Source organism: Prorops nasuta, unplaced genomic scaffold, assembly GCF_024137725.1.
Source record: "Prorops nasuta isolate Cenicafe-Biocafe unplaced genomic scaffold, Cenicafe_Pnas_1.2 PNAS00023, whole genome shotgun sequence".
Classification (NCBI taxonomy): Eukaryota; Metazoa; Arthropoda; class Insecta; order Hymenoptera; family Bethylidae; genus Prorops; species Prorops nasuta.
The window spans coordinates 1096801-1124521 of NW_027116820.1; the positions used below are offsets into that span (position 1 = coordinate 1096801).

Sequence of the window (27721 nt, forward strand, 5' to 3'; positions counted from 1 at the left end):
TCCGAATGTTTCCGCCGTTGACAATCAATCAGTCTATTTTCTTTAAATAATTTTTTGCTCACTAATTTTAGGTCTCGAAATTCTTAAAATTAAATATTGTATTTTATTTTCAATCGGTTGATTTTTTTGCCGAAGGAGAGTCAACATGTGACTAAACGAGACTCAGTGCTCGCGCCGACACTTTCCCGATATGCCATATTTTTTATAATAATTAAAATTTTTGAAGGTTTTAATACTTTCTTGCAGCAAAAAAAGCAAAAATTTAGTGCTATCTTTTTTTTAATTCATATGACCGAATGTTACATAACCGTATGGGGGGTCCAGCTTAACATTAAGCTGGACCCCTCTGCTATGACTAATTTCCTGCCAAAGCAATAGAGCAAAAAAATAGCACTAAATTTTTACACAAACAAAATTTTATTACGCGCTGGGAGGGTTCTAGCTTAATAGACATCGAAAATGACCCTAAAACAACTTTTCAGATATTTGCCTGCTTTTAGAGTTAAAAAATTTTGAAAATTCCGATTTTTTCCTTTCTGCATATAGGGTCCCCACGTAAAAAAATTTCGTAATGGAAGAAACTTGGACTCGGCTAGATAAATCTTTGAAAGTGCTTCGAAATGTCTTGCAATCTCATTGCACTTAGTCATGCTCGGTTCCTTCTTCAATCAAATGGTAAGCGCTTTCCAAGATTTTGCCACGAACTTGCCAATAGTTTCAAAATGGTGTTTTTCGATATTCAAAGACGATTCGAAATTTTAATTAGTCTCTCTAGCAGACGCGGGAAGTACTACCCATGTAGAAATGTTCAAAATCGCAAACCTTCTAGCGGACTATTCGCGATTATACATTTTTAAATAATGCAAACAATAGGTTATAGTTAATTTATTTATTTATTTATTTTCATATATTTGCTATTGTAATTATCGACTATTACTTATTAATTAATTTTTTTGCATGAACTTTTTTTCCCCAGTGGATCTAGAACCTGGGACCGATTTCAATCTGACATACAGCTGTCGGCGTTTAATCCATTCGTCTAAACTTCAATTTCTATTGGTGACTATTTTTGCATATATAAAAAATAGACATAAATAATAAATTTTACGAAGCTAAAGCTAGCGTTCGATGCGAGCAACTCAATAAAGCTGAATATAATCTAAAGTAAGCAAGCAAAAAATGTAAAAAAAAATAATATGCATCTTCTTCCTTATTTCTTAAGTAAGAGATTCATTTAGGTTTAGAAGTGTAACCGACTAGAGAAATAGCAGAATAAATTTAAACAAACTGATAATGCGCGACCTATTCACAGATCTTTACGTGTGTTATAATTCGAAACCGTTAAATTTTTTGGACTATTTCCTTTCCCGAGCTTCCAGTTTTTAATCTATATGGATCACTTACTTATGCAATAAGGAAGAAGATGCATATTATTGTTTTTTACTTTTTTTGCTTGCTTACTTTAGATTATATTCAGTTTTATTGAGTTGCTCGCAGCGAACGCTAGCTTTAGCTTCGTAAAATTTATTATTTATGTCTATTTTTTTATATATGCAAAAATAGTCACCAATAGAAATTGATGTTTAGCCGAATAGATTAAACGCCAGACAAGTGTATGTGAGATTGACATCGGTTCCAGGTTCTAGATCTACCAGGGAAAAAAAGTTCATGCAAAAAAATTAATTAATAAGTAATAGTCGATAATTATAATAGCAAATATATGAAAATAATTAAATAAATAAATAAATAAATTAACTATAACCTATTGTTTGCATTATTTAAAAATGTATAATCGCGAATAGTCCGCTAGAAGGTTTGCGATTTTGAACATTTCTACATGGGTAGTACTTCCCGCGTCTGCTAGAGAGACTAATTAAAATTTCGAATCGTCTTTGAATATCGAAAAACACCATTTTGAAACTATTGGCAAGTTCGTGGCAAAATCTTGGAAAGCGCTTACCATTTGATTGAAGAAGGAACCGAGCATGACTAAGTGCAATGAGATTGCAAGACATTTCGAAGCACTTTCAAAGATTTATCTAGCCGAGTCCAAGCTTCTTCCAAGAAGAGATTTTTTTACGTGGTGCCCCTATATGCAGGAAATGAAAAAATCGGCATTTTCAAAATTTTTTAACTCTAAAAGCAGGCAAATATTTGAAAAGTTGTTTTAAAGGCATTTTCGGTGAAACATAACGACTATTCTGGCAAGTTTCGTTCTCAAAAGTTATGGAGAAAAATGCTTTAGGTGTCTGAAAATGACGTTTTTTGACAAAATGAGTCGGGGAAGGTACCCTAACGCCGGACGGGGCCCCTAGTACCGGACACATACAGTATCTCCGTATAAATAAGTAAAAACGAAAAAATGCCTACATAGTAGGGATAAAGGAGGAGAGTAATACACATGTATGTCGCGAAGTGCTATTGTTTTATCAAATTAACGAAAGGGCAGACATTAATTGCGATGATACTTCTGGTTAGATTGTACGGCATAATATTCATTTCTCCGAATAATTAAATAAACATACCAAATCATATTAACATTTGCTGCTCTAAAAAGTAAATTTTATTAGTATTGTTACAGTAAAACTCAAAATTCATTTAAGCATCGGTACTATCTGTTTTTTATTTTTTATTCTGTGTATGCATGTCCCCTACGATCGGACAACGAATGTTTCTCCTAGTACCGGGCAGCAAAATTAAATCAGTACGTCTTCATATTGCTGTTTCTATTTTTAAATCCTCTGGAATTTTACTACTAAGCATAAAAATATGAAGAAAAGAAAGTTATTAGATGAAAAAAATGTTATTAATGAAATAGCTTGTGTAATCTGCCTAAAAACGAATGACGCAGATTGGATTCGATGTTCAAATTGTAAAGAATGGGCCATTGAGTCTGCACTATTATATCGGAGTCATTTAGGGTTTATACTTTTGATGTAAATTTTATTAAGCCTTTCAAATTTAGAGGATTTTTTCTCAATGTGTCCGGTACAAGGGGACCTGCTTTGTTATTACTCAATTTCTTACCAAAAGTTTATCGTTGTTAATTATTAATATATGTCAAATATTAATAACTTTCTTCGTATATATGTATTCGTAGGTTCTTTGACTAATATTAAAAAAAAAAAAGAAAATCTTTTTCTTCTAATTACTTGCTGAGCTATTCTTTATTTAAATTGCTTAAGTGTTCGGTACTAGGCGACTTCCCCCTACATTAAAACACAGATAACTGTGATAATTTTTAACTTAAAAATATGCAACTAGAAAATCGTTAAAGCATATAAAAAACCGAAGAGAATAAGACCATTGAGATTAAATTTAATCAAAACCAACGCAAATGGTAGCAGTTTTAAAATCGACTAATATTTCGAAAAACATCAACACATGTTTTCAGTTGCCATTCCACGAATTTTCTAAATATCAATTTTTACCTATTTCTAACTGAAAGTTAATTAATCAACAAAGAAAATGCGATATCAGAGACTCAAATTGTAATGATAGAAGTTATACAATCGTTAATCTAAAATAGCCTAAAGTCAATCAAATTTTGAACTTTAAAACATCATGTCTCGCGAATCGTTGGTCAAATACGCCTAAGATTTTGGGATATATAATACTTTAATAAGTACATTGTGAGTATTGTGCCCAAAATATTGACAGTAAAATCGATGACATGAGTAAGCACGATTTGGACAAAAAGTAATAGGAACACTTATATACATATATATATTGTAACGTCACGTTTCGCGGCTCGGCCTCGAACAGTGGTTTCACTCCAGGAGATTTCCTAAAAAGAGTATTTACCAAACGCTATTCGGCCTTGGTTTGCCAGGGGAGGGCTGAGACCAGAAACGGACGACAAGACACACGGAGGTTTGATGGCCAGGAAATATTAATTAAAGTCTCGATATAATCTTTAACATAAATAAAGCACCAATTTATTTCCGCGAACACAAAGGATGCTATACACGAGTTCTATCGTGCATTCATTCGATTTAATTTATTATGTTATCCGATGGAATTGATTCTGGGCGCCAGTTCGCTGGAAATCTTCTTAATATGCCTCCGCGGTTGGCCGGCTGGAAACTCATCTCAAGCGTGGACCAAGACGCTTCATAAAAATTATCTGAAAATAAATTGGGAACTGGCCAGGGCAAGGAGATTCGCATGGGCACGCGTCGGACAGTCTTCGAGGAGGCTCCGAATCACCTTTCCTCCGACGAGGGACTACACCTCGTCCTACCACGTATTTCCAGAATACAGGGACTCCCTACACGATTCGCGACCCATAAACCTTAGCCTTCTACTCTCTAAACCGTTCCCGAAAGAAGACCGTAATCATAAAAAAAGGGAATAATATCCAAACTAATACGTCCTCCCCGAGTCGAGGAATTACCGCGCAATCGAACACTAACCAATTCCTGACGTCGGACGAAGCTCGAGGGAAGAAAAAGAAATGGGAAAATGAATAAGAAGCCCTGATTTCTCCTACGGAGAAATCAGGTTTACCTGGGATCTAGTACTACTTAGGCTATAGTGACAGAATAGGATGTTGCATGCCCTCGTGCGTGTCCTTCACCACCAGGTTGACAGCTACACCTCCTGCAATGCTCCTGAATTCTGTTCTAACCTCGGAGGTACTAATTATACACACTCACACCCAGGGAAATAACTACAGGGCAATGCCCTTACCGAAAAATGTGTCTCGATGACGAAAGAAGAAAAGAAAAACGAGGAGCACGTCCGGGCTCAATAGTCCCAAAATTACGAGTGAGTTGGAAGGACAGTGGCACGCGAGAAAAATACAGTCGCGCGTGCGCGGATCGACCCCCTATCGACTCGCGATCGAACCTTATTACGCGTAATGATCGCGGGGTCGCAACAGGTGGCGCCCGTCCCTCCCTTTTATGATAGTAAGGAGAAGGTAGAGCGTACTAGTAACTGTTTGACGAGCGGATGCTTCGTCACAATATATATATATATTGTAAAGTACAGGGCATTACGATTTATCTGCGATGGCAGCACCTAACGCTATCAGTTAGGCATTACGAATATTAGGAAGGTGGGAGAAGTATATAAAGGACAGAGGAAGGGGATTGTTCTTCTTCTTCCGTAGTGTTATGATTAGTGGTTGTGGCAAGATTTTGGCCAGAAGCTGAAGAATAAAACGTTATGGTGTTAGACGACTGTATGATTATTTTACCTACATTGTGACTCTAAAACTCGTGATTCATTTTACTTAGAGCTGGCAAACACTTTTACTCTTACAATATATATACATACAAGGTCTTTTCCTAACAGCGGAGCATAGGAAATTCGTGTTAGTTGTCTATAGCACTCGGAATGATGAAATCTGAGAGCGCTGATTGATCAATATTGTGTAGTGCCAACAGATAATAGGCCGTTACCAATAGTTGAACGCAAAAAATGAGTTCCATCCGTCATTTTAGTATAGAGAAGTGTTTACAAGCTAATCGCAGCAGAAGAAGGCGTAAAATGGAGAAATGTCAAATGGTGAGGTTACTAAAGTAAAAATCGATAATAATGAATGGAAAGTACAAATATTCTCAATATTCATTCATTGTATTCAATTTTTACTTTAGTAATCTCACCATTTGATGTTATTCCATTTTACACCTTTTCCTGCTGCGATTAGCATGTAAATACTTCTCCGCAGCAAAATGGCGGATGGATCTCATTATTTACGTCCAGCTATTGATAACAACCTATTATCTGTTAGCACTACACAGTTTTTACCAATCAGCGCTCTCAGATTCCATCATTACGAGTGCTATAGTCAACTAACACCAATCTCCTATGCTCCGCTGTTAGGAAAAGAGCCTGTATATGTCGGAAAACAGTTCAATTACATTATAGTGATTTGTACTGTCCTATATTAAAATACCATTTCATGAATGAGCTATTTATTTGTTCAAATAATCGATTATTTAATTACAATATTTTATTGTTATACTGCATTTGTTATTACGCGAGAACACATTAAACAAACCAAAAGGATTTATTCACCTAGAAATGTAACAGCCGAATTGTGGGCGATTTCTTTATGCCGATTACTATGAAGTGGGCACGTAATCCTACGTTATGGGTACTGAAATACTGAATACTGTATATTAAAAATTCTGAGATGGCCGATTGAATTATATTAAATATGTTGGCATTCCATGAACCAATTTAAACGTTTTTTTGAGTCTCATTTGAAAGCGTATATCTGTATTATATAATGAAGGTTTCGTTAGATTTTTACTGAAATTAATCAATTTTAAGATGTATTCATTCATACCAAAATTAGATATGATTTGGTCACATATTGGCGTAAAGAAAGTAATGTTTAGATTTTTTTTAATTACTTACCTTCAAAACACTACCGTCTCTCTTGACTTGTTAATTGCGTTTTTAAATCTAAAATGTCCGATAAGTATGGTATGGTTGGTAATTTGGGAGACCTCTAAGTACAGAATTTTCACAAAATTGGCAGAACTTATGACTGAACAGTTCATGTTGCAATATAGAATAAAAATTCATTATATTTTGCTACCACATTGAATAAATCACATACTTATAAAAATTCGGACCTCTATATCTGTTACGTACAAGTATCGAATGCATGATTTATGTGCTATTCCGTTTTTTTTATTCCAATTTTTGCTCCATATCGTAAATTCATTAAAAAGATAACAAAAAATTAATTGTTTTGTCAATTTTTCATTAGCAAAATTTTAGAAATTGATTGTTAAGTTTTCTACGCAGCACTATTGATAAAAGCAATTTTAAACTTTATTAATATAATTAATAATTCAAAATTTGATATCTTTTTTATCTGTATTCAGTAAGCATGAGTATTAAACATTGAAGAGTTTTTACTTGGGTCATGAGCCTGTTGATGGGTTTACACCTTATCGAATTGCCATAGCCAATTCATGGCCAACACCAAGACGGATTGTAATCAGTTGTAATAAGTATTATCTTTTTAATAAAAGTTAAAGATATCAAATTTATAATGTGTTTTTTTGCTCACAATCAAAATTTCTATTAAGGATGTCAAGGTTGACATCGATTTATCAATACCCTGTACATATGGAGCTATTTAAGTTTAATATGCGTTATAACAAGAAAAGATTACATGTGAAACATTTAGAAGTTACATATCATTGCTTTGTGACAGTTGACCATTTTATGCTTATTAATGTTAACATAATTGTGTTTATTAAAATACGTCATATGCAATAGTAGTATTTGCAAAGCAGAATCATTTATTAATTTTTATGAAAATATTACACTAAATATAACGTATCTGGTATAATTATCATTGCTATAAACATTAAGGGAGCCTCTTTCTTTTAAAAAAGTATGGAAACACTCTTAAATCTTTCTTTTTTTATTTAGGGATCGACTCCGGCTTTTGAATTTAGATCAATAGAGAATTCAGCAGAATCTTTGATGGGTTCTCTTAAAACAACATCCAAGCGACTTGAGATAGATTTTCATTTTTTTAGTGACACCGAAGTAACTAAGTAAGCTAGTTAATTATTATTCAACTTTACATTTTATGAAATATAAATTTTCTCTGACTTTTTATTTATATTTTAGAAATCAAATTTCAAGGCCATCCTCTCCAGTGCAATCTGATACAGAATTTGAAATACAAAAACTTAATCAAGAAGGGAATGAAAGGGAAGATGATAAATCACATCAACAAAGTTGGAAATGGGGAGAGCTACCAAGCCCACTTCCAGATACAACACATCCTTCTGTTAGAAATTCAAGGATTTCGTCAAATTTAGCAATGCAGCCTAGTAACAATTTTAATACTGGTGATGAGAATATATTTTATTTAAGCACAATTTCCAATGTTAATTTCTTTTGTGTTTTTCTAGTGCTATCAGCTTGCAACGATTTCAAATGCAATTAATAACAATTTTATGTTGAAATATTATATTTAACCTTTAGACTGAAGGTGCTATTTTCGAGTCAATTTTTAAGTTTGGTATTTGACTATTTTGATTATTAGCAATAAATTTATGGTGAAAAATCCTAACAAAAATACCGTGACATTTAAGTTCCGACCGACACATTCTACAGGTTAATATAAGATTCAACAATGACAGTTTAAAAGTTAAGTAGTTCAATAGGTTGAGCGTAGTTTCATTTTATTACTTTTATTACAAAAGTCACGTTTATCGTGATAGTAATTCCAAACGAAAAAGACTGAAGATAATTAAAAAGTAGATATTAACCCTTAGGCCCCCGCACAGGAGACGATACCCGGATAAAATGTTTAAAAACTATTAACAGTAACAAACAATAAGTTGTGAAGTACTAACATATAAATGCTAGTCTATATTTACTATACAGAACATATTTTCTACAATTCAAGGGGAAACCGGGGTTAGTTAACTAAGCTTTTGTAAATTTGCCTGTATTAAACTTACAGACAAAAATTTATTGAATTGTATGCTATTAGGTGTATTTATATATACCATAAGGATATCCCTTATTAGAGGCAATTTTTCAATAAAATAAGCATACCATTTAAAGGCTATAACTAGATAAGGACGTAAAAATTTCCCCCAATTGGATATTAATTTCGAATTGGCCATTCGAAAAGACATTATACCAGACTCATTTATCCAAATCTTCAGACCCCTAAATGGTGGTGACATGCTGCTGTTGTAGTAAAATCCGTGTTTTTTAAAGAAAAAATCTTCTGCTTCTTTTTGACCTTAAAAATTCTGAAAAAATTAATGAGTGTGAGCTTTCGGGTACTAAGTAGTCCTGATTTTTTCAGATTTTTAAGAGCTTCAAATTGGAGTCATTAAAAATATTTGAATTTTTAATCTTATGAAGGTTATATATTTGTCTAACTTGTAAATGGTAGTTTTTATCCGTTTTTCCTTATACTGTTGAATGCTGACACCAAAATTACTATTTTCAGACCGGAACATGCTCAAAATGTGAAAAAACCTATTTCTTGTCGTATTTTGTACATAATTTTGACACGTTACCTTAAAGTTAGGTAGTTTCATATGCATTAGAGCACCTAAAAATACTCTCGGACTTTATTTTTAAGTCAGACAAGTTTATAAAATTAGTATTACTTCACAATAGCGGCAATGTGCCTAAAATTGCCAGCTTTTGGTACAGGAAAACCTTATATTATTTGAGAAATATTAATTATTACAATTCATGCTAAAAATAGATAAATATTTCTAAAGAAATAAGAACAATGTTTATTAAAGTTATGAAAATGTTCGTTTATTTATGAAAATAGTTAAATAATTATGTATTATTAATAATATACAGGGTTTAACAGCAATGATTGTTTTTAATTTCAATCACATATTCTTGAGGTTAAACTAAACAGAAAAATCCTAAACTATGACACCCGTAAAAGCATCATTCCTGAAATAAACCAATAAATCAGGGCTTCTATTCAACAGAACAGTTACTTTACTCTCACTTTCATTGAAAGTTCCCCTTTAAAAAACAAAAGTTTATACTTCTCCGCTGATCCGTATTGTCATACACAGACACACACGCACGCTACAACGCGGATTATTAGTATTACCTCCTAACATTCCACAATCCTGATCTGAGCACCACATGAAATTTATTTTCCGTCTATTTTTAATAGAGTCTAGATGATGTACTTATTGATTCTAAAATTCTAAACAACAATATTGCGTTATTTGAGAAAACCGACATAGTTCTAGTAATAAATCTATCATTTCGACGTGGAATATGCAATTAAGTAAAGAAGACTTACTTTTTCGTCATATCTATATCTGCTAATATTTACAGGAAAGTACTCCAATTCTGTCTTCGTTCGTCCGTCGCATCAGTCATGTCAAATCGTCGCCGTTTGTCTATTATTTTAAAAAATGTTCAAAATGTCTCCCCCTTGTTAGATACAAAATCGCGCTCGTTGCAGCATTTCTGTCCATACGTCGTCCATTGTACGTTCGTCCATGTTTGCAATCGCCGCCTTTAAACGTTCGGGCGCTACTTCCGGCGAGCCAGGCTCTATAACATAAACTTCATTTTTCAGGTAACCCCAAAAAAGAAATTCAGCGGTGTTAGATCCGGAGAGCAAGGGGGCCACCTCACAGGTCCTGGATAAGCGATCTATCGATTTGGAAAATAATAGTTCAAAATCGCGGAGCTCGTCGAGTATTATCAGGTGGTGCACCGTCCTGCTGAAACCACATTGTGGTTCGCAGGTCTAACGGTACATCCTCAAGCAACCCAGGGAAATCTTCCATGAGGAATCTCGCATATGCTTCCCCACTCATGTTCTCTGGAAAGATGACCAGCCCGATCATATGAGTCCCTTTTAACCCGGCCCAAACATTCAATTCCCACCTATGCTGGTAATTTCTCACACATACAGCGTGTGGATTAAACTCAGCGTAGGTGTGAGAGTTGTGAAAATTGAATGTTCCGGCACGAGTAAATAGGGATTCATCCGTAAATAAAATTCTGCGATGAAAATCTTGATTGACTTCTGATTGTCTCAGAGGCAAACGATAAAAATTAACGCGTTGTGCAAAATCACCTTCCAAGAGATTCTGAACGGGTGTTTGATGGTATGGATACAATTTTCAGCCTTGAGAATTCAATATACCGTCATATGCGAGATTTTCACTTCTCGAGCTATTCGGCTAGTGCTTGTTGTCGGGTCAGCTTCTACTAAATTCAGTACTTTTTCCGTCACGTACATTATGTCCACCTTTCTCCTGTCTTGGCAAAAATGAACCCGTGTCTATCGATCTTTGGTAAGTATCTGTAAACGTCCTACTAAATGAATGTCATCTAGTTGGATATCTTTCCCTGTAAATTGTCGCTGCTTCTGCCGCCACTCTTCGGGCTTCTCCTAGGATGAACAGCATTTGGGCGTACTCGGCGTTGGTTAAATTCGGCATATTTTGAAAATAATATTCAACCACTATTTAAACCACATGATATGCAGTTCACGTTCACCTTATCCAAAAGATCCGAAAGACTAATTGTTTATTATTGTGACAAATGACAACGCATCGAAAGAAAAAGACAGAAGATACTTCATCTTTTGATTTCGAAAACATGTGAATGGGTAAAATGCCGAATTTTACCAATGAAGAGTACACAGAGATGATGCTGATCCTTAGGGAAACTTGAGGACTGGCGGCGAAATTTTACAAGCAAAGGTATCCAAATCAGAGTAATGTTTTCTAACATTTTACAATTAATATAACTACATCATCGAGATTCTATTAAAAATAGGCGGAAAATAAATTTCCTACGGTACTTAGATCAGGATTGTAGAACGTTAGGAGGTAATATTAACAATCGGTTATTTGCATGCGCGTATGTGTGTGTGTGTATGCGTGTACGACAATACGGAACGGTGGAGAGGAGGAGTATCTTTTGTTTTTCGAAAGGGAACTGTCAATGAAAGTTAAAGTAAAGCTATTTTTCTATTGAATCAAAGCCCTGATTTATAGGTTTAAAATTGATTTATCTCAGCAATGATGCTTTTCCAGATTTTACAGTATAGGACTTTTCGACTTAGTTTATGTTCAAGAATATGTGGTTAAAATTAAAAGCATCATTGCTGATACACTCTGTATAAGAATATTTGGTCAATTGAGATATCAGTTGCGAGCGTGATGACGTTTAATGTAATAATTACGATTGACTACGATGTTTGTGATATGACGCTAATTATTAGGAACCTAAGGGGATGCATTGAGTGATTCAAACTCTATTCAAGTTTATCTTCCAAACTATTAGGAATATGAACTTTCTAGTAGAGACTAAATTTACTCTTTTGACTACTGAAGGGTGCTACAAAGTCGGCTTCTCAAAATTATAAAAAAAGTTTCTTAAAAAAATTGTAAATACTTATATTTGTGTTCCTCATAATAATATTTAAAAATAGGCTTTGTAGCGCTCTAATGAAGAGTTGTATCAGTAAATTGAGACCAAACAGAAACAAATATACCTAAAAGTATGGAATATTGGTTTGAAAAACTAATTTAGATAAGTGAAAGACAAATTTTAAACTATTTTATTGACGGAGAAGTTTCAAAGTGCGTTATACTCTAGAAGTTAGAACACATATCCCTTCTACAGTGTTTTTCTCTGATGGAGAGGCATAGGAGATTCGTGTTAGTTGACTATAGTACTCGAAATGAAGGAATCTAAGATCGTTAATTGGTCAATATGGTGTAGTGCCAACTTAAAATAAACTATTACCAATAACTGGATACAAAAAATAAGACTTATCCGTCATTTTGGTGTGCAAAAGCGTTACATGCTAATCATAGCAGAAAAAGGTGTAAAATGGAGAAATGTCAAAAAGGTGAGGTTACTAAAATAAAAATTGAAAATAATGAATGAAAATAAGAATATTCTTACTTCTATTAATTATTTCAAATTTTTACTTTAATAACTTTGCCTTTTAGAGATTTTTCCATTTTACACCCATTTCCACTACAATTAGCATGTAAACACTTCTACACACCAAAATGGCGGATGAGTCTCATTTTTCATATCTAACTATTGGCAATAACATATTTTAAGTTAGCACAATACAATATTGACTAATCAGCGGTTTCAGATTCCTTCGTTCCGAGTGCTATAGTCAACTAACACACGAATCTCCTATACTTCTCCGTTAGAGACAAACCCTGGTACAGAGAGTGCTGATAGGTCGGTATTCATAGACGTTACTTATATTTAAGTCTGAGTTAAAGTGTCGATTGTCCTTTTGCATCTAAGAGTAGTGGAAACAGATAACCTATACTTAAGTCGGCCTTAAATATGAATAACAACTATGAATACCAGTCATAGACTTGTTCTTGTCTAAGGCGCTTTGAATCTTCTCCGTCGGTAAAACAGTTTACAATTACTCTTTCACTAGTTAAATTAGTTTTTCAAAATAATCTTCCACATTTTTAAGTATATTTGTTTCTTGTTGGTCTCAATTTACTCATACAACTCTTCTTTAGAGTGCTACAAAGCATAGTTTTCAATATTATTATGAGCAACAAATATAAGTATTTATAATTTTAAGAAACCAACTTTGTATCGCCCTTCAGCACAGTCAAAAGAGTAAATTTAGTCACTATAAAAAAGTTCATATTCCTAATAGTTTGGAAGATAAACTTGAATATAGTTTGAGTCGCTTAATACATGCTCTTGGTTACGTTTTTATTTAACTTAATTACGCCGTAGTGTCATTTTCAACTTTTTCAATTTATTTTAATTTCTGCTTTTCCTTACAAAGAAAATAACACATAACAAAATATCTTTTCTTTCTGTGATCTTTCTTAACCCTTTCGCTACGGCACTGTTTTTCGTAGGAGCGACACCGCTGAACGGCCCAGCGTGCCGCCCAAGTAGTGCCACTGAACGGACGTCATCGATATCGATGTGCAGTATGCCTGAAGATAAAAACATCGCGAGGCTCAGTGGTATCACACTGACAACGTCTATAGGCGACGCCCGTACACACAGGTCGTCTCGCGGATGTCGTCTACAGGCGACGCGAGTAGCGAAAGGGTTAACTCAAAAACCTCACTTCATTCAAACTCAACTAAAACGGGAGTAGTGTAGCTATGCCGATACTGGAACAGTGGCGAGGAGAGTGCGGCGCGCGGTGGTCCCCGTCGCGAGGCGGGAGGTGTTCCCACTCCTCTGACGTCATGCCTCCCCCCCACTTGGTCAGCATATGAGTTCCCCCACTCCGCTGACGTCACAGTAATTTTTTTTTAATTGCTTCACGAACGTATCATAATTTTTATATAAGTTTAGGGACTGCATTGACCCCCACCACTTATGAGTTCCCCCACTCTGATGACGTCAGAGCATATATTTTTTTTAATTGCTTTAGGAACTGCTGTAATTTGTAATAAGTTTAGGGACTACATTCACCCCACCAGTATGATTAGATATGGATGTTTTTTATTTAAATGTATTGGTACGCTCCGATGTATTCGAACGTTTCTCAATACACGCGCATGAGCTCGCCATTGGCACTTTCCGATGAAAATCGGACGTGACGAGTCCCCCTCACCTACATTCATCTTTTAAATATTTTTTTTTCCACGATAGTCTTTCTCCCGTGGAGAGAGAGAGAGAGAGAGAGAGAGAGAGAGAGAGAGAGAGAGAGAGAGAGAGAGAGAGAGTGAGTGAGAGAATAGCGGTCTCGGATGTGGTATTCGGCTGAGCATAGCGTTTCGCGCTCGTCGTGATCAAGCTCATCGTCCTCGTCGCGTCTCAAGACCCCGTCTATCCCCTCTAAGACCCCACTACTTGGTTTCTTTTACTACTACTACTACGACTACTACTAATGCTGCTAGTACTAAGGTGAACCCCTCCCCCTATGTAAGGCTAGTGGAGAGGAAGAAAAATAATACACACACATACACATTTTTATTAAAATTAGTATAATTTTTTAAATAATAATAAAATACAAATAATAATATAAAATATAGGATTATTATTTTACAAGTGAAGGTACGCAATCGCTGCAGCATTCTCCCATTATATCCCCATAACTGGGAAATTTTCACCTCCATCTTTCCCCCAAACAGAAACAGCATCTATGATTAAAGAGAGAAAAATTATTTATTAATTATTATTATTATTATTAATCTTGATTTTTATTAACTCTTACCGATTGGTGGTGACTGTCACACAACCCATATGCACACATCAGCATGTACAGGGTGATTCTCTAACGGCGGGACATAGGAGATTGGTGTTAGTTGATTATTGCACCCGGAATGATGAAATCTAAGAACCCTGATATCGTATAGTGCCAACTTAAAATAGGCCATTACCAATAGTTTGATACCTAAAATGAAACCTATCCGCCATTTTGGTGTAAAAGTGTTTACACACTTATCGTAAATAGAAGCAGAAGGAAATGAATGAGCTGTCAAAAGTAATGATGATTCGGATTAATTTATGATAAGTGTAACTTTGGCAAATAAAAGTGATGATTATAATAATAAGAGGAGATAGGGAAGAACTTGGTTTTCATAAAATTTGTTATTTAATGTATTAACCATGACTGACTCAATGAGTTCAGTCAAAGCCTTACATTACAGCGTTTCCATCTTCTTTAATAATCAAGTGTATTTTTGTAACAACAAACTCAAAGTTCTTGTTATACCAGTGGACATAATGACCTATCAGATGTTATCCATTTCCATCAAAGAAAAACATATTTAAGTTCTCATTGAGTCAGTCATGGTTAATACATTAAATAAATTTTATGAAAACCAAGTTCTTCCCTATCTCCTCTTTTTATTACAATCATCACTTTTATTTGCCAAAGTTACGCTTATCACAAATTAATCGGAATCACTACTTTTGACAGCACATTCATTTCCTTCTGCTTCTATTTACGAAAAGTTTGTAAACACTTTTACACCAAAATGGCGGATGGGTTTCATTTTTTGTATCAAACTATTGGTAATGGCCTATTTTAAGTTGGCACTATACGATATTGACCAATCAGGGTTCTTGGATTTCATCATTGCGGGTGCTATAATCAATTAACATCAATCTCCTATGTCCCGCCGTTAGAGAATCACCCTGTATATTGCGTAGCCGTAACACAGCAGCAGCATGCTGTGGCAGCGAATGTGGCCACCGTAGTGGTTGCTGCTGTTGAAGTATCCATCGGTTACCTCTGCACTGTCTGTTGTTGTTGTTGCTCTTCTTCAGGAGCATATGGCTTAACAATTGCCACTGGTATAGATGAATTTTTAAAATCAAATTTTTTATCCGGCAAACTGATTTTTCTGACAGAGTTCATGGTGTTATACTGTTAGAATCACTACTGAAGTGATAATTGCTCTCCTCTCCGTATTCAAAGAATAAAAAACCCTACATTAGCCATTATGAAACACTTTATACCTAGTAAGATAATATAAGCTGATGGTATAGAGAGAGAAAGGGGCTTCAACTTTTTTCATCTTCTTTTTTTACTGTAAAGTAATAACTACTTCAAGGTTGTGATGGTACATCACCCAACAATTATAAATTTAATATACCATCAACAAAATTTCAAAGTGTAACGTAAAATTGAGATCTGTGTATGCTTTAAATATTAAATTTCAATTGGCTGGTTTCGATTTCGCACATGTATATTTTGAATTCTTTAAAGCTAAAAATAAGATTTAATTAGCAAAACAACAGTTAATTTTTTAAATTTCAGCGAAAATTGATATCTGCATACATCTTTAAGATATCCCTACCATCATTATTTTTTACCCCCTCCACTACAATTTTTTATTATAAATTCAAGCATTACTGCATAAGCGTTATTCTTGAAAATCTTCCAACAGTGGTAACTAGTATCACTGGTATTCAAGCTTCAGTCAACAGTATTAATTAGTATCAGTAAAAATATATACCACATTAATTCTTTACACAAGTTTCATACATATTTTTTGTCTTCTAAAGGTAAGAATAAATCATTTAAAACTTTGTTATTTAATAATAATAATAATAATAATAAGGGTTTTCTTTATAGTATAGAAAGAAGAATGTCCTTTTTAAGTGGTGTCAATTCAATAGCCTCCGTCCCTGAGATGGATTTTATTAAATTAAACACTCTTGAAGAAAACCAAGAGTACGAAATACTTCAAATTCTGAAAGTTAACACGAAATTTGGGATGAGATTAATAGCTAAACTATTTACTGATAAATGGTTCTATTTACCAGCGCAGATGGCTGCTTTAATGGAATCGAAGGCACAGGACTAATTTGCAGAGCTGCAGAAAGCAGCAAATGAAAATATATTAATAATGAGATATTTGGGAGGAAAATACAATAATCTGGAATTTAAATTGAAAGAATAATGTTTTTGTGTAATAATAATGTGTAAATGAATAAATACTTTTATATATGTTTTAAAAAACAATGTTTTATTTTTTCTAAACCTTACATTTCTAATTTACATTTCTCACAATATTCGTAAGTGGATTATAGTCTACAATTTTATCATATAAAATGAAACTATACGCTGTAGTATTATTCCGAATGTTTTTCCAACACTCTATCTCAATTTTAACATCAACCGTTCCAGTTTTAATAGATTCATTTTGATGTGAACAATCAATTACAAAAAGTGGACCATATTTTAAAAAGTTTAGATAATCGAGCATTGGTTTCGATAGTTTTTCTCCAGCATAATATGAATTGAAGAACTTTACATACATGTAATATAGTACGGAATAGCGAGATATTGTGAAATCTGTATCGAGACGATCGTACGGATAAAATTCAGAATTCAGATAGACTTTAACATGACGTACATCACAATCGCAAAATTTAAGTACATCCGAGTATCGATCGTTCTTCTTATTTCTTTTAAACGCCAGTATCACATATCTAGGCTTCTCCAATTGTGTAGCTGCTTTCACAGCCCACGTATGTCGCTGTGTTTCAGGGAGAAGCGGATATTCGTAGAGCTCCCAGGAACGAAAAGCCATCGTGAGGTTTTTACTCTGCTCGATAATACGTAGTAATTGTAGTTTGGTAAATTCGTTCAAAGTCACATGAGGTATTCTCCTTTGCACTCGGTACAGTTCGATTCTTGAATCGGTAAACTTATTCGATGAAAATATTGAATTGATATCATTACGTGCTCGTATCAGAAGAAGCTCATGGCGAGCATTGATGATGACACGTTTGTAATCTTCGCAGAATCCTAACAGCATATGCAGGGGAACGCAAAAGCTGAAATTGTTAGTGACATTTTCACGGTCTTGAGTCTCGATAAACCAACCAGAATGACGTAGACTCATACTCTCTTCAGTGCTTAAGGATATGAGATTCTTAATAATGGTAGTAATGCCGACGTTTTTTGAACGGTCGATCTCAATACCATTCAATTCATACCGAATTTCATCGAATAAGAATGCCATAGAATTAGCGTCGAGCATAACTTTAACCAACAAAGGTGTACCAGCAGCACGAGTACCTTCCATCAGTTTCCCCTCTATATAGAGGTAACTTCCGCTCGGTAAAAAAATCAAATCTTGTTGTTGTATAGGTATACGAATTTCATCACTATTTCCTAATGATGCATTCGCATATGGATTATAGGCGTGTATTTCCAATTTACTTATGCGATTGTCGTATATAGGCTGTGCGGTAACGTTCAACGGATCCATGATTTTTTTTTCTTCACAGTCAAACCCAATGAGTGTAGAAAATCTATATTTTTTCTCGTTAGCACTTTCTTATTACCAATTCCAATTTTATTATTTTCAATATTACTCTGTAATGATGATGTATTCAATTCAACTGCAACTGATTGACTGATTGGTTCATCGAGTAATGATTGTTTATAATCAATAATATTTTTGTAAATCAACATTTTCTAATGTGTAACCGTATGGTGATCTCTTCGCTTCCAAAATTTACAGGACGATTGTCTTGATCGAGAATACGCAATGTGAGACGATCGATTACCCTTGCAATGACTGGCAAGTAAATGACGTTCTTCGGTGTTTCCGAGATTTTATAGCCTGGTGGAACGCTTGGGAAAAATTCGTGGATGACATGTCGTGGTCTACCGTTCGTATATGCACCAGCGGTAATATTACATTCGATACGTAGAATTATTTACTTTTAAAATATTCACAGGTTCGTCCGATTCAGCCCAAGTGTTTGGTAGGATTACGCGTTCTGACGAAAATCTTAGCAGAGAACGAATATTATTAATCTTTGTAAAATCAATAGAATATTTACATATTATTTCACTTTTCAGTGTGTTATTATTGGCACGCAGAATAATAACATTATCATCATACGGTAACTCCAACCGCATACGCAAGTTTTCATTTATCGCACTCAACTCATAACAGCCTGTAGGTATGGTTATTAGTTTATTTTTACGAAAGTAAAAATTATTATTGGTTTCATCTACATTGGCGATCGAGTAGAAACTTTGAAAATCTACGAGTCCCAGCTCATAGTTACCGTCGTCCAGATTGATTCGAGGGAAAAAATTTGATTCCAATATATGACCATGTCCTGATAGCGTAAATGTTAATGACATTTCGTATGTTCTCTTAGAAATGTAACACACAACTGACCACAAATGCTCGTATCATACGACTGATATTGGTCATGATTGTAATAAATTGTATTAAGCGGACCGAAGTACCGAACAAGTTCAGTCGGTGGTTTCAGATTACCGAAGGAATCGAAATACTTTACAAGATTATTGCATTTAATGTAGTCAACCCAGTGAGTGCCTGGACCATTAGAATCGTCAAGGTTAACGATTGCACATTCATTAGACCATGGACCGTTTCGTGGTAGACTTGTACGCATAAAGACTCCACGGAAATTTGGTATATCACGACATACGTGAGATAATTGAATATTACTTGTAGCACCAGATCTTGGTAGACCGTGTACAGTTACTTTTTTGTTCGCTTCTTTGACATCGAATTTTTTGCTACCCCTCCTCCGCTTCGTTTGTACGGTGCGAGATACAGCCCCCGTCCGCCTCTTGCAGTTGCTTCTATCATACGATTGTGATGCTGCATTTCTTCCAACTATTTTTTCGCAGTTTTGGCATCGTTTACAGCTTTCGCTATACCTGATGCTCCACCTGCTAGTGCTCCCACCGCACCTAGCAGTGGGAGCAGAGGCAACAAGCTGCCCCGTTTTTTAGGCACTTGAATTTTCCGTTTTTTTACAGCATTATTTTCAGTTTTTCTCACTGCTGCTTTCCTCACCATATCTGTTTGTAATCCTAACCCAAGTTTATGCTTTGTGTTCATAGACGATCAGATAGTTATTGCTGCAGCACGCTCACCCAAGGTTGCGTCACCAGCTGTGATACGTCTACGTGCACGTTTTGCGAGCACTTTATCAGCTTGATGACGCTGCGACAGGCCTTTTTATTACGAATATGCGATATCGTGTTCTAGACAGGCTTCGTTCAGCTGATTCACACCTCGATCACCGCGTGCTAATCGTTTTTGAAATCGAGTTCCTGGTCCAAAGTAATTGTATCCCGGTAAATGAAGCTCAAACGGTAGTTTGTTTATTGTTTTATTGAGGAATGATCCGCATCCAACGCACGACATGTATAACAATCTTTTATCGACTGTGGTAGTCCATCCGCATGAATAGTATTAGGTAGATTGAAATGTTGTAAACAATAGCGATATTTTTGAACTTCAGGATCTGCGCGAGTATGCTTGGGTAATTTATTCCATTATCTGTACATACTGTGTGAAAAGTACTTTAAAAGTACAATTTTCGGTACGTATTCCAATTGATCACTGCTTAACTCCTCCAAACTTGTAACATTCAACGCAAATGCAGGCATAATGAAAACTGATTCAATTCTCCGATTTCATGCCTATAAATAGCTCGTGCAATTAAGATTTAACCTCACAGTCGTTCGAGAATGCATTTCGTAAAGCAACCATTAAGTATCAATATCTCTAATACCGATTATCACACTGCCACCGTTAGTGATATGAAACGTCATGGATCTTTGCTTCCTTCAACTATACGCTGTATAGTTTGCGGACCCTCAAATTGTGGGAAAACAAACGTATTGCTAAGTCTTATTGAGAGTCCTCACGGTGTAAGATTTGACAACCTGTACGTTTACTCGAAATCGTTACAGCAACCGAAGTACCGTTACTTGGAACAGCTATTGACAGATATGGAGGAAATTGGTTATCATCAATTTTCAAATAATAGTGAGGTTATAAATGTGACAGATGCATTACCAAATTCAATCTTTATATTTGATGATGTGGCAAGCGATAAGCAGGACAATATAAGAGACTACTTTTCAATGGGTCGGCACTCGAGCATCGATTGCTTCTATCTTTGTCAGACCTATGCCAAGATCCCAAAACATCTGATTCGTGACAATGCAAATATGTTAATCATTTTTAAGCAGGATGGGACTAACTTGAAGCATGTTTACAAAGATCACGTAAACACTGATATGACATTTGAAAAATTTTGTGAATTGTGTTCAAAGTGTTGGCAGGAAGATTATGGATGTTTAGTAATTGATAAGGACAGTGGTATGCAAAATGGTCGATATCGGAAGGGATTCGATGAGTATGCAACCATCGAGTAGCATAAAGCATCATATCAGTGCTGGAAAGTGTTAGTTCAACGTAGAGCATTGAACAGTGTAAATCTTTTAATTACATAAAACGGACCGGTTACATTATTAACCAAACCATTAAACAGATAAAAGGGTCACTTGGATCGGTAAACCGGTCGGTCGAATCGTTAAAGAGGTCAGTTAACCGCTAAACTGATTGATTGAACCGCTAAACAGGTCGATCGAACCACTAAACTGGTTAGGTGAACCGTTGAACCAATCGATTGAACCGCTAAACAGGTCGGTTGAACTGCTAAAAAGCTCGATTGAACCGCTGAACCGGTCGGTCGAACGGCTAAACCGGTCAGGTGAACCGTTGAACCGGTCGGTCGAACCGCTAAACCGGTCAATCGAACCGCTGAACAGCTCAATTGAACCCCTAAACAGGTCGGTTGAACCGCTAAATAGCTCGATTGAACCGCTAAACCGGTCAATCGAACCGCTGAACAGCTCAATTGAACCCCTAAACAGGTCGGTTGAACCGCTAAATAGCTCGATTGAACCGCTAAACAGGTCGGTTGAACCGCTGAATCTGTCGGTCGAACTACTATACTAGTTGATTGAACAGTTTTAAAGATCGATTGAACTAGCACATTGACCGCTTAAACAATTAAAAGTTGACAATAAAAAATGGATAAAAAGTCACTACTTAAGAAGATTGCTGAAACGAGTGAGGTGATTCGTGAAAAACATCGCGCACTGAAATCGGAAAGATCAATGGTGGAAAGTAGATTGAATGAAACTTTTAAACCAATAATTGATCCACTGAAAAAACTAGTTATGCAAACAGATAATAGCAATGAAGAATCTTATGACTTAAACATTGATATAAATCATGACAAGAAGAGGAAGCGTTATCATACTTCAACCCCCAATGAGTATATTATCAAGAAAAAAAAGAAATTACATAACAATGACGGTACTCTTACAAATAAATCATTGATGATCTATGATGATGATAATGATGAAAAATCTACTTTTGATAAATCAATATTACCAATGAAATCAATGCCAGAATCTACATCATTACATTCAGAGCCTGGACAAGAATCTGCATCATTACATTCAGAGCCAGGACAATACTCTACATCATCATCACATTCAACATCAAGACAGGAAACCTTAGGATTGCTCAAAAAACAAATAAATCATTCCATAGATTGGAGATCATTTCCACCTATTGCACGTCATTATATGCAGTTGTTCCTTTTCGGTAGTGAAGATCAAATCGATCATGGTTTCGGAGTTACATTAGATGAAAGGAACCAATATGTGATGGGAAGATGTACATTTGATATTAGTCTTGAAGGTGATATTTTAATTGATAAAAAGCGCTATATTGGTACTAGAGGTCTTTTTGAATTAATCTTCATGAAAGAGCCTGATAGAAAGCTTTACAGCATCGATGACAAGATCATATATAAGCAAATCCTTGAACAAACTAAATCATATAAAAGAGCAAATGATAGTTACCAACAGGTTCAAGGGAATAAGGGTCCAAAGTATAAGAAAATTATTCAACCACTAATTTACAATAAAGTACCATCACAATGAGTGATAGCTGGTAGTGGATTTATGCGTGTTACTGATGAGCCTGCAAACTATATACATTGGAACGATCCTAATGAATTAGTTGATCGATTACGACTTTTAATTGCATCAACCACCGCAGGTCATACAAACCACCATAATGAAATACAGTCAATAATAGAAATGTTGCGTGAAGAGGATCTTATTCTATAAAAGGGTACAATTTATTAAAATTTTCATCAGTTGCGTACCACACGTCAATATGTCAATTAATAAATTTGGTAGTGGTTTTAACGTAAGGAAAGAATTTAATATTGGTACATTAAATGTGACTAAAAGAGCACTGGATTTGAATAATAAAAAAATAGTAAATTTAACTATTGATTCTGATAATAATACATGTGCTGTGAATATAAAGTTCTTGCAACACAGTGTAGCTAAATTGGAGGAGAAAATTGAAGAGAGAATAAATAAAAAAATACAGGAGATTGAGGCAAAACTTTTGCAAACAAACAGCAAGATTAATGATGGATCCAAAAAGTGAATGTTTAGGATGCATCATACATTTTATACTCATGATAATCGATTGCTTTCGAAAGAAAAAGAATCATGAGTGATGAAAAGAAACAGAAATTATATGTGTCTGAGGGAAAGGTTGTAAAAAGAAAATCAGAGAAAATCGTGAGTGAAGAAAAGAAGTAACTGGTGCAAGAGTTACATGTCCCTGCGAGAAGAAATTTTTCACGAAGAAAAGTTATAATACGTAGTTTCGATGATCTCTGGCAGGCTGACCTTGTTGATATGCGTTATTACGCTGATACTGGTCATCACTATATTCTTACAGTAATCGATGCTCTATCAAAATACGGTTGGGCAGTAGCTCTGAAGACCAAGAGTGCTAAAGAAGTAACTGCGGCTATGGATAAAATCTTGAAAAGTGGTAGGTGTCCGAAAAATTTGCAAACTGATAACGAAAAGGAGTTTTATAACAGTGATTTCAAACTGCTTATGAAGAAACGGGGTATAAACCATTACGCACAGCACGTTAAAAGCATCGATAGTTGAGCGTTGGAATCGAACATTAAAAACTGAAATGTAGAAATGATTTACATTGAACGGTAGTTACAAATGGCGAAATATGCTACAACAGCTTGTTGATGGTTATAACACACGGAAGCATTGTACTATAAGAATGCATCCAGCTGATGTGAAACCTAAGCATGCTGAGCAGCTACTCGTTACTGTATACAACACAATTAAGATCGTTGGACATTCCAAGTTCAAGGTCGGTGATTTTGTGCGAATCAGCAAATACAAGAACGTGTTTGCTAAAGGGTATACAGCGAACTGGACTACTGAAATATTTCAAGTTACAAAAGTGCGAAGGACAAATCCAACCACATATTTACTTAAAGATTTTCATGGTAAAGATATATATGGAGGATTTTATGAATATGAGCTCCTAAAAACAGCTAATCTTAATGTATACCTGGTAGAAAAAGTGTTGCGTAAGAAAGGGAACAAGGTTTATGTAAAATGGTTAGGTATGGATAAAACGCATAACTCGTGGATAAATAAGAACAATGTTTTATGATCATTTATGTAATATAAATATTCTTGTATTTAAAATAAATAGGAAAAACATGTTTTTTTATATAATATAATAAATACACAATTATTCTTTTAGTCTATAATGACCCCAAGGTAGAGTGGCTACAGTACCGGGTGTGACAAAACGCTTATCATCATGCGGACTGAGAGCGAATTTTTTCTGTGTAATTGAGAAAACTTTATGTAATTTAGATCTAATTGAATTTTGATTGCGGGATTGTACATTGAAATTATTCAAACAGTCCTTGTAATCATCAAAAGTTATGCTTCTATCAACAACCTAACCTTTGACACCTTTAGCTTTTTTGATAATTTTTGTACAACCCTGTACTTTAAAGGTATACAATTTTTATCTCAGTCCAATGAACTCTGTCACGATCTTACCATTATTTTCATCCTTCATTAATCCTGGAACCTTTTTATTAGCCAATGGTAAGCCGAATTGATTATCAGAAGGATAATCGCTAGTATCAAATTTCGTAATATCATTTTCCATGACAGAACAAACATCATCACATTCGATACTATATATCAGACTGTCCGTGTCAGTATGCAAAGCTCTACATTTGCTACCAAATGTAGGAAGCATATAATCGTAATGAAAATCTCACAAACAAGTCTTAGAGATATCTAAAATACTCATGCTTACGTACACCGGTTTATCAAATTTCGCGGATAATTTCGATAATTGTATTGCAACCAAATTCTCATTGAATATTGTGCGACTGTGAAAATTCGGTTTAGAAATCAATGCTTCTGCCCCGTATCTTCCCTCCCACTTGGTAGCCAGCTTCACGTCAATTCTATTCCTTACGTTTTCCATAGTTTTACCAAATACTGCGTTGTTCATTAACTTAAAAAAATTCTTTTCAAAATCGTTTTTCGATTCTGTACGTAAACGTGTGTTTAGCTCAATGTATTCGCGTAGCCAGGTGGACTGCTGAAACTTTAAACCTCTGTATATTCGCGTTAATCTAATACCGTTACGTATACATTGCTGTAATACACGATAGTGTATAACGTAACGTATCTTATCGTTAGAGTTGCAAGCAGTTTCTCCTGGCGCGAACCTAGCGGCTTTTCACGCACCGGACAGAACGGTAGATCGGAATGTTTGTCGTGTAGCTCACGTGGATATTCCAAGTCAACCTCTACAATGTAACCTACGGATGAATCTTCAGGTACACTATTAATATCAAAATTATCAATATTTTCGATCCATCGGAATCCATGTGTAGGTAGAGGTTGACACATTGCCCAACCATACAAATTATTTACATCGTAGTACATTAAATATTTGCTTGGTTCAGCTGGATCAAAATCCTGCATGTATCGATTGTTGGCTTTTTCATAGCGATGGGAACACTGGCTCAAACCACCGCGTATACCGCGTTCTATAAAAAGTAACATATCTACATGTGTGAAAAGCTCCAGTTTAATTCCTGTATGTTTTAGCATCGCATCCCAGGTGAAGCCTGGAAGCGTATAATAATGAGCAGGATCCAAATTATAATTTACCATATAGCTATCACGGAAATTCTCGAAAATGTCTGCGAACAATAAAACATCAGTCTTTAAATATAAACCACTGTATTCCCCAAGTGTTCGGATTTCGAATTTGGTCCATACATCGTTAGCATGATTATATGCTTCTTCAGTTATATGACTATCAGACAATCTGTTGTAAAACAACTCTCGTGGCGGTAAAGTTGTTTCCCCCAAACGACTTATACTATCTATGTAATCGTAAGGAAAAATACCTTTCCGTGTAAGCATGCTATATTGTTCTTCCGTTAAACCAGGAAACTGTGAAACTAAGTTTTTTAGCTGAGATTCCTCCAAATATGAGCTCAGTTTATCTAAACTTGATGCCATAAATTTAAATGAATCAATAAATCTCAGATGAATATTATAATGACGAAGAAATTTACTAAATGAAATGTAATTTTCCTTATGTACAGGTAGCAGATGTACAGATCCCTCCAAAAAATTCGCGATCGCTTCGAAAATAAAATGTGAATCGTAGCCGGACAAATTATGGAAAATTATAGGAATAACATGCGAGTCTTTAAAGTTTAAATTGCAATTATTATGTGCCGGTCCTCTGTATTTACCCGTTAAGTGATCGTGATCGCGAATTCGAAGTTGATTTGGAAGAAACGGCTTTTTGCATATATGACAGTTGGGGTCACTATAATGCCTTAAGCTTTCGCTGACATTAAGGATTGACATAGGTACTACGGTCTTTAACCTATCGCTTACAATTTGTGCAACGCTCTCAAGTTCACGTACAAACCACTCGATGCAGTCAGTACCTCGATATGAATTGTAACTTGAGAGCGATGAATCACGAGAACTTTTTATATAATACCCTACACTAATTGGTACATATTTTTGATAATTATTACTATTACTGTTATCATCAGATTGGTCAGTCTTCTTCAATATACACTCTAGGTCTGCATATATGACAAATGGCACTCGTTCACAATTCTTAACGTTCTTAAATAATAGCCAACGGTCTTCACCTTCGCTAGGTAGTACAACACGCAGGTTTTCATGGAACTGCTCACAATCATGCTCGTCCAACTTTAACTTCTCCACTGTGTGAAAATAGTGTAGACACCTAAACAAAATATTAGAATATATATTAAAGTAGCTCTACTTTAATATTGGTAGTAAAATAATTGTGCTAATATTTGGTAGTTCAATCATTATATACCGATCACAAATATGGTGAACGTGTCCTCTCTTCGTAAGCTGTGAATGTAATAATCTGGAGAGGCTTGTTATACACATGAAATGTGCAGTCCCCTCTTCATCTGTGATCATTAAAAGGTTGACATGTCGATCTCTCTTTTTCTTAGTTAATTGTAGAGGTTCGACGTTTACTCTTCCTCTCCCCTGATGATCATCCTGCTCCTCCAAGGTGAAGGTATTGACCGAAACATCATTATCAACTTCAAATTTCGGTATCTGATTTAAAGTGGTGGGAAACGTTATGCTTTCAACCTTTAAAATAGATTGAAAATCAGGATAAGAGGATGCTCGACTGACCACAGCAGGTGGTTGTGCGGGATACAACGATGCAGTCACAACTATACAAAACAAGCATTATCACTTGTTTTTACATTTATCACAGCTTTTTTGCACATGATAGAAGATGGTAGCTGAATTTGACACCCTGCTTGCAGGGGGTTGCAATGGTTTATGTTTACAATTAAACTGTAAATTTTCTCCAATGCCCATCCACTATCACGTTCTTGGTTTTCACTAAGTCTATGCAAAATTACTTGTACGACATTGGACTTGTACCATTCACTAAAGTTATCAGTCTTATATAAGGTAATATTCTTCGTACTAATATGCTTTTCATCACTATTGTCTTTGCATACAAATTGTCCG

At 35.2% G+C, this 27721-nt stretch overlaps 1 protein-coding gene across 6 annotated transcripts in view; it reads left to right on the top strand.

Moving 5' to 3' along the window:
• The window catches only part of Lpin (phosphatidate phosphatase LPIN), a 290109-nt gene that overhangs the window by 114583 nt on the left and 147805 nt on the right, over positions 1–27721 (top strand). For all 6 annotated transcript variants that reach the window (XM_066740441.1, XM_066740440.1, XM_066740444.1 and 3 more), the window contains exons 4-5: positions 7405–7532; positions 7609–7832. In XM_066740441.1, the coding sequence (XP_066596538.1) occupies positions 7405–7532; positions 7609–7832 (352 nt within the window). The remainder of the gene's footprint in view (positions 1–7404; positions 7533–7608; positions 7833–27721) is intronic.